This window comes from Populus euphratica, unplaced genomic scaffold (genome assembly GCF_000495115.2).
Source record: "Populus euphratica unplaced genomic scaffold, PopEup_1.0 scaffold323.1, whole genome shotgun sequence".
Taxonomy (NCBI): domain Eukaryota; kingdom Viridiplantae; phylum Streptophyta; class Magnoliopsida; order Malpighiales; family Salicaceae; genus Populus; species Populus euphratica.
Window position 1 is genome coordinate 71871 of NW_011500128.1, and position 8748 is coordinate 80618.

Genomic DNA, 8748 nt, shown 5'->3' on the forward strand with positions numbered 1-8748 from the left:
CAGCATGACTTCTCTTCCAAGATATTATCCTTTCTAGGAATCTAAACTGGCTTTAGAATCTCTGATTGGAAACTATTATTCAAGTTGCTGCATGTACTCGGGATTGACGGGATTACCTCAAAAACGATGTTTTTTCAATTTCTTTTTTTTTTTAATGAAATATGCTCCACGGGATAAAAATTAAAAATAAAATAAATAAATGATGTTATCATGAACAAAACGGGGGTTTTGTTCCCCTTTTACATTCTTTTTAAACGTCGTTAAAAAATTAATTAGGAAAAAAAGCGTACTTAATGAGTTGTATTGTAGATAATTACGCATTAATAGCGTCTTCCCATTAAACATTTGTTGCTATACTTAATTTATTAATTAAGTTACTAGAACAATGCAATTTATCGGATATTTATGTGCTATTTTTTAAATATTTTTTAATGTGCTATTTAAAAAATACTTTTTTTAATATTTACCAAAAATAAATATCTGTAAAAATCGAGTCTGAGTTTTCATACATGCTGTACATATAAGTAATTCTAATTTTATTTGTTTTTCATGATTGATCATGTTTAAGGGTTTTTTTTTTATTTCTTTTTTTATAATACACCCCTAAAAATTGATCGTGCTCAAGTTTTGCTTAGCCTGCTAAGTGCTTGAGTTATCAAGTCATGAATCAATTCATTGGGTTAGGGATTGACACTCTAAATTAATAATATATGAAAATTTTATAATCTATTGCTCGCATGTGTTCATGATGGGTTGACACTTTTTCAAAGAGACAAGACACCAACATAAGCGTTAATTATTGTGCGAGTGCCGTGCAACCTAAAGAGTTAGGTTTTATGTCTTAAAAATATTTTTTAATTATTTTCAATAAATTAATATTAAACATAAATTTAAAAAATATTATTTAAATATATCTTCACTTTAAAAAACACTTTAAAACGTACCCGTGATATCAAACAGCGTCCGCAGAAGGTTGGTTGCTTCATGACGGGTGATTAATCGTAATAATTGCACTAGTTATTTCCATAAAGTAAATTTATCCTTTCGATTTTTCTTGGAGGAAGCAGGCATGATTATTTTTTCAAAGAAAATCCACCAGGAAATTATGGCTGCGCAGGAGAACTGATGAAGATGGTGGATTGCCTTTAACAAATTTTGATGGGTTACAGGCCAGCTCAAGAAAATGATCTTGCCTTAACCTAATCCATGAGGATAAACCTCGTAAAGCTCTTAATTCCAGCAATAAAGACGAGGGAGTTACTGATACATGAACTTGAGTACTCCGAGACTTTCTACTAGGTGAATTTCTTACATATTTTATTTATGTTTGGAGAGACAAAGCATAGCATTAGCAGACAATATGCAGGTCCTAAAAAACTGAAGCTTGAACGCTACTACACACAGTACTGCTGATTTCAGGCAATATTTAATCAGCCTTGTAGTCATTCAGGAATCGATGTCATCTTCAAGAACCAGACCATTTTTTCGCAGCTCAAATCTGAGCTTCACCACCTCATTTTCAGGCAGAGTTACCACCACGATCCTTCCAATGTTGCCATCCGTGCCTGAATCTTTTGGCCATGGAAGTACCATAACAGCTCCTTCATCTCCAACACCTTGGATGCTATAGTGCACAGCTTCTGGTTTATGTCCATTCCATTCCAGTCCATAAAAATTAGTCTCTTCTAAATCCACAAATGTCAAATTTGCACCGTACACAACGTAATCAATTACTCCATTATCCTTTTCCACCGCCTCCTCAATTTGGCTATTCTCCTCTGTGGCTTGATCAACCAGCAACGTGGCCAGTTCTTTCAAATCTGCGTCCACAACTGAGGAATCTGCCTTGACTGAACTTATAATTTGACTGTTGCTCAAAATCCCATCTTTAGGGTTGTTGGGATCTTTCTTGCAGAGGGTGACAACTTGAGGCTCAAGCCCATCTTTACCTTTGGCTATGCATTGCCACATTATAGCACATAGCGACTCGAAAAATGGGATCTTGGCAAGTCCACTCCGACCCCAAATCCTTGAGTGTAATTGAGATACTTGTGAAGCAGATAAATGGAATGAAAATGTTTCCATTTTGCGGTTATTGGCAGTTACCCAAAGGTCGCCAACCGGGTCGACCTGTTTCAGAGAAACGGGTTCCTTGGTACCCACAGATGGGCTCTTGGAACGTTCAAGCCCAGTGGGTGATTTTGTGAGTTTCAAAGGCCCATACGACTTAACACCAGCCAGGAATTGGCCCCAGGAATTGAGGCACTCTGAAGCTGAAAACACATCTCCAATTACATGGGCCCAGCTTATGCCCAAGGACATTCCTCCACATTTGAACTTGGTTACCTTAAACAAGAAAAGGTCTTAGAAGACCAAACTATATAATTATATAATGGGGTAATCACAATAACTTCCATGAGGTATATCTCATTTAGCGTTGTTTGTCTATTAAAAAATAACAAACATTAATCACAATCGTCTTTAATATATTTTTAAACAAAAAAATACTTTTAAAAAGTAAATAACTGTAACACAATTCCAAATAATAAATAAATAAAGAGAAAAATGAACATGTTTAGAATAATTAAACGAGTTAAACATTAATTACCTGCATGTAAAGCGAAGGAGAGAAAAATAATTCAGGACCAATAGGTGAATGGTAAATAAGAAGATTGTCAAGAGAACAATCCCTTGTTTCTAGCCATTCATCGACAGTCTTGCTGCACCGAGCCTCTACAATCCTCACACCAGAGTCACTACATTTCATGTATGGCCGTCCAGCCTCCGTTCGCTGGAAGCGGCCACAAACTGTGTAGTAGTCGTTAAGCCAGTAAAACATGCTTCCCTTAATTTGCATAATGGTCAATCCTTGGCATGCTTGGCTGCTAAAAAAATAGACACCTTTCAGATAGGGAAGCTTCATGGCCAAGTCCATGCCACTGAGCTCGTGAATCACGTCCGAACCAGTAGGACGACCCGGCACAGCAGATGATAGTTTAATGTCATAGACCAAATTTTGATCATCCTTGCAAGAAACCATGTTTGAAGAGGAGAAAACAATGGAGGGAGGTGGCAGACGGAGGGAGAAGAGTATGATGGGATATATTTGTAGCAATGCCTCAGCCTACCAGCTAGGCTGCTTTATACTGGGAAAGAGGACACCGGAGTTTTTTCAGGCAGGTAAGAATTTTAATGCGGGATGCCATATGTGTTATTGCTATTGGTTGGTGTGAGAAGCCGTTTGGTACTCTGTTTTTGCATTTAAAATGTCGAGTAAATCTAAGATACTTTAAAGAGGATAAAAATATTTAGTTATCGTGTTATTACTTTTTTTTTAAAAAGATAAATGAGACGAAAATAATAAAAATACGAGAGATATGTCTTTTTTTATTTTTTATTTTAAGAGTATATAAATTTATTTTATGTTTTTTTCCCTTTGTTTGTTTAAATAAATATATTTTTATTTTTTTATATTTGTCATTTCTGCCATGAAGCATTAATGAAACACACCTTATGATTTTAAATGAAAAAATAGAGAGAGAAAACACATGATTAAAAAAATATTTTTTTGTTAAAAAATTAATACCTTTATATATATATATATATATATATATATATGCATGATGGTAAAGAAATTTGATGTTTTCACATTTATTATATATTTAACTGGGAATATAATTATTTTTTTATATTTTTTAGTATAGTAAAATAATCTATATTTAAGAGGGGTGTTTTTGTTTTTTCATTTATTAAAATACAATTGAATGATAAGCCTATACTTGATATCAAAAAAATCAAACCATGTATTTAGGAATTTTTTGATCTTTTCACATTGTATTTTTTTTATAAATTTCATGACTACCGAGAGCAATTTCATATTTTAAGGTCAATTAACTAATTTTTAATGTAAATAATTGTTGGCGTGTGGGAGGAGCCCACACGCTTTGAGTGACGTTTTCAATAATAAAAAATATTTTTTTATTGTGTCCTTATATGTTTTTTTTATATGTTTTTTTTTTTGATGGTATGACTTATATTGATGGAAATGAAGTGGTTTATTGTTGGTCCTCCCGCATGCTTTGAACGGCGTTTTCAATGATAAAAAATATTTTTTTGTTGTGTTTTTATATATTTTTTTTTTGATAGTGTGACTTGTATTGATGAAAATGAAATGGTTCATTGTTGATAGATTTTTTTGTTTTTTGTTTTTATTTTTTTCCTAGAATTATAGGTTGGTTTATATATATATATATATATATTTTAACTTCAGTTTTTATTGTTTTAATTTCATGAGAATTATAGGTTGGTTCACGCATCTTTGCCACTAACTTAGAAGATGGGATAAATTGAATTTTGGAACTGGCATTGATTGTGTAGGTGCTAAAAGAGGGGTCCTCTGGATTTAGATGTCTACGTATATAACGTTACTCTTTAAGGTTTTATATTCTTATATTTCCAGCAGCATTTAGGTGGCTTTCTCCTTTTGGAGTCCTCGAGTTAAGTACATGTACTTTGTAGTATTTCTTGTTCGTAATTGAAATTCTTGACTCGAAAAAACGATTATTTTTTGAAAAACAACTCAATTCCGACAACTCATCACTTCAATAACTGAAAAAGGAAGGAAATACTAATTTATTTATTAACGAACACAAAATCATAAAAATTATCAAATTATTTGTGATACTAAAGGCATTAATTGATTCATTTCAGTGAATCAAAGGCACTAATTGATAATGAACTCTCAAAATTAAGAAAAAAAATAAAAATAAAGAAGAAGAGTATTTGTATTGATAGAGGGTTTGAAAATACCATGTAAATTATATTTAAATTTTTTATTTAAAATAATTTTTTATGTTTTAATATAATTTTGATGTGCTATCTTAGTAATAATTTTGAAAAAATAAAAAAATTATTTTAATATATTTTAAATTATCACCTTGCTACAGTTACAAAGACGGCGATAGCCTGCATGACTGATGGTACTATTATCTTGTGTTATTATGGGCAGAATTTGGAAAGTCCATATTATTATTACCTAACATCGTGTTAATTTAAATTATAAAAAGAGCCCCCACACTCTCCTTCCTCTTGATTGTCAATCATGGTTGTTTGTTTCTTCAACGGGTTTTGTTGAAGTTAATGACTCCATGGCTTTTTTTGATGCTGGATCATCATCATCATCATCAAATGAGGGTTTTGCTTCTTCTGAAAAACACATGGTGGGACTGCACTGAGTGTACACCCACCACCAAAAACATCTATTTTCCTTAATGGTTGATTCAATCTTATCTAATCAAGAAATATCTGTTAAATAATATTTATGTAGTCTTATTTGTTAAGGGTAGAATAATACTTTCAGTTTAATCTATATATACTTTATTTGTATTTAGGTTAAGGTTAAACATCCATAATATACAGATTATTCATAATTCTAGCCTCCTTTTTGTGTTTGATCTTAATTATTTTAACATGGTATCAAAGCTGGTTTTATGAAACGAGGCTTAATCTCGAACACAGTTTCGCGGATCTAACTTTTTTGGAGTGAGATTTTGTCTTCCGCTTCTGCAAAATTTAGTATTTCATCAATTTCTGTAATTATTTTGGTATTTTGTCTTCCCTTCCACTTTTGCAATTTGGTATTTGCGTTCAGTTTCTGCAAATTTGTTTTGTGTTTTGGAGTAATCATATAGTAGTGAGAAGATATTTGTTTAGTTTTTGAATTTTTGTTCAGTTTCTGCAATTTGGTATTTGGTTTTCTGCTACTTTTGTATTCTAGTTTTTTGTAATTGTTGATTATGGCTACTGAAAGAGATGATTCGCTTCAGTCTGTGAGTGTGAGGTTGGATGGGAAGAACTATTCATATTGGAGCTATGTCATGAGAAATTTTCTTAAAGGTAAGAAGATGTGGGGGTATGTTAGTGGAACTTATATGATACCGACGAACATTGAGGAGAGGGATGTTGTTTTGATAGATACATGGGAGGTAAATAATGCAAAGATCATTACTTGGATCAACAATTCTGTTGAACATTCGATAGGCACGCAATTGGTGAAGTATGAAACAACAAAAGAGGTTTGGGATCATCTACAAAGGTTATTCACGCAATCAAATTTTGTAAAACAATATCAATTAAAGAATGACATACGAGCTCTTCATCAAAAGAATATGAGTATTTAAGAGTTTTATTCTGCTATGACAGATCTTTGGGATCAATTAGCTCTTACAGAATCGGCAGAATTAAAGGCATATGGTGCCTATATTGAGCGTAGAGAGCAGCAACGATTAGTACAGTTTTTTAACATCACTTCGCAGTGACTTTGAAGGACTTAGAGGTTCAATTGTACATCGTTCTTCACTGTCTTGTATTGACTCTGTTGTGAGTGAGTTATTGGCTGAAGAAATACGTCTTCAATCTTATTCTGAAAAGGAAATTCTTTCTGCTTCGAATCCTTCAGTACTAGCAGTACCTTCTAAGCCAATCTCTAATAATCAGAAAAAACCTTACACAAGGGTTAGCTTCGATGAGTGCAGTTTCTGTAAGCAGAAAGGTCATTGGAAGACTCAGTGTCCTAAGTTGAGACAACAGAATCAAGCTTGGAAGTTTGACAGTTAGTCACAACCTATTGCTCATAGACCACCTCAGGGTTATAAACCATCACACCATAATACTGCAGCAGTAATTTCCCCAAGCTCTATTACTGATCCCAATACTTTGGCTGAGCAATTTCAGAAGTTTCTCTCCTTGCAGCCACAAGCAATGCCCGCTTCTTCTTTTATAGGTCAGTTGCCTCATAGTTCCTCAGGTATATCACACTCTGAATGGATCTTGGATTCTGGTGCTTCTCATCATATGTCTCCAGATTCCTCATCTTTTACCTTTGTGTCCCCTTTGTCCTCCATTCCTGTTATGACTGCCGATGGCACTCCTATGCCCTTAGCAGGTGTTGGTTCTGTTGTCACACCTCACTTGTCTCTCCCTAATGTTTATCTTATTCCAAAACTCAAATTGAATCTTGCGTCTGTTGGTCAAATATATGATTCTAGTGATTATTTAGTCATGTTTTCGGGTTCTTTTTGTCATGTACAGGATCTGCAGTTTTAAAAGCTGATTGGGACAGGCCGTAGGGAGAATGGACTATATATTTTGGATGAGTTAAAAGTGCCAATTGCTACTGCCGCTGCTGCTGCTACTACTGTTGATTGTCTTCCTTTCGTTTAAGTCTTTCATCTTCTAGTTTTTATTTATGACATTCCCATCTAGGTCATGTTTCGTCTTCTCGTTTGAGATTTTTGGCATCCTTAGGAGCTTTAGGAAATTTAAAAACTTGTAACATTTCTGATTATAGTGGATGTAAACTGGCAAAATTTTCTGCTTTACCTTTTAATCGAAGTATTTCTGTTTCTTCTTCACCATTTGATTTGATTCATTCTGATATATGGGGACCTTCTCCTATTACCACAAAAGGAGGGTCTCGATATTATGTCTCTTTTATTGATGATCATACTCATTATTGTTGGGTTTATTTAATGAAACATCGTTCTGAATTCTTTGAGATATATACAGCTTTTCAAGCTCTTATCAAAACTCAACATTCTGCCATGATTAAATGCTTTAGGTGTGATTTGAGTGGGGAATACACCTCTAATAAATTTTGCCAATTGCTTGTCTTAGATGGAACCATCCACCAAACTTCATGTATAGATACTTCTGAGCAAAATGGTGTTGTTGAAAGAAAACTTAGGCATATTGTCGAAACTGCTTGTTGTCTGCTTCTGTTCCTAGTGAGTTTTGGGGAGAAGCTATTCTTACTGCAGTAAGTTTGATTAATATAATTCTATTTTCTCATAGTTCGGGTCTATCTCGTGTTGAAAAGTTATATGGGTATGTCCCTGATTATTCCTCATTTAGATTCTTTGGTTGTACATGTTTCGTTCTTCGTCCTCAGGTAGAACGCAGTAAGTTATCCTCTCAATCCGCTGTTTGTGTCTTTCTGGGTTATGGTGAAGATAAAAAGGGGTATCCTTATTTTGATCCAATAACTCAGAAACTTTATGTGTCTCGTCATGTTATCTTTCTTGAGCACATACCTTTATTTTCTATTTCATCCACTACTCATAACATGACTAAATCTGATATTATTCATATAGATCCCTTTTTTGAGGATTCTGGTAATGATACCTCTCCCCATGTTCGATCAATTTGTACTCATAACTCTACAGGTACTGGTATTTTACTCTCTGGCACACCTGTAGCTCCATTCTCATCTACAACCTCTCAAACTTCATCTGAGATTGTTTGGTTAGGTGATTCTCTTATTTCTTTTTAGGTGAAGTCTGTTATCGGGTTCTGTATCTTTTTAGGTGATTCTCTTATTTCTTGGAAAAGTAAGAAACAATTTATTGTTTCTCAATCATCCACCGAAGCAGAATATCGTGCCATGACATCTACTACCAAAGAGATTGTTTGGTTACGTTGGTTACTTACTGATATGTGAGTTTTCTTTTCTCATCCTACTCCTATGTATTGTGATAACTAGAGTTCTATTTAGATTGCTCACAACTCGGTTTTTCATGAGCGAACTAAGCACATTGAGATTGATTGTCATCTTACTTGTCATCATCTCAAGCATGACATCATTGCTTTGCCTTTTGTTCCTTCTTCCTTGCATATTGCAGATTTTTTCACCAAGGCACATTCCATCTCTCGTTTTCGTTTTCTAGTTGGCAAACTCTCGATTCTCGTAGC

The 8748-nt window shown here is 33.9% G+C and overlaps 1 protein-coding gene across 1 annotated transcript; it reads right to left on the minus strand.

The window, feature by feature from the left end:
* Positions 1 to 1289: 1289 nt before the first annotated feature.
* Positions 1290 to 3238, minus strand: LOC105110315 (protein ECERIFERUM 26-like). The gene is made up of 2 exons (XM_011005312.1): positions 2609 to 3238; positions 1290 to 2346 (listed from the first exon to the last, which is right to left on the minus strand). The coding sequence occupies exons 1-2, from the start codon at positions 3038 to 3040 to the stop codon at positions 1447 to 1449; spliced, it is 1332 nt and encodes a 443-aa protein (XP_011003614.1). The 5' UTR covers positions 3041 to 3238; the 3' UTR covers positions 1290 to 1446.
* Between the last annotated feature and the right edge of the window lie 5510 nt (positions 3239 to 8748).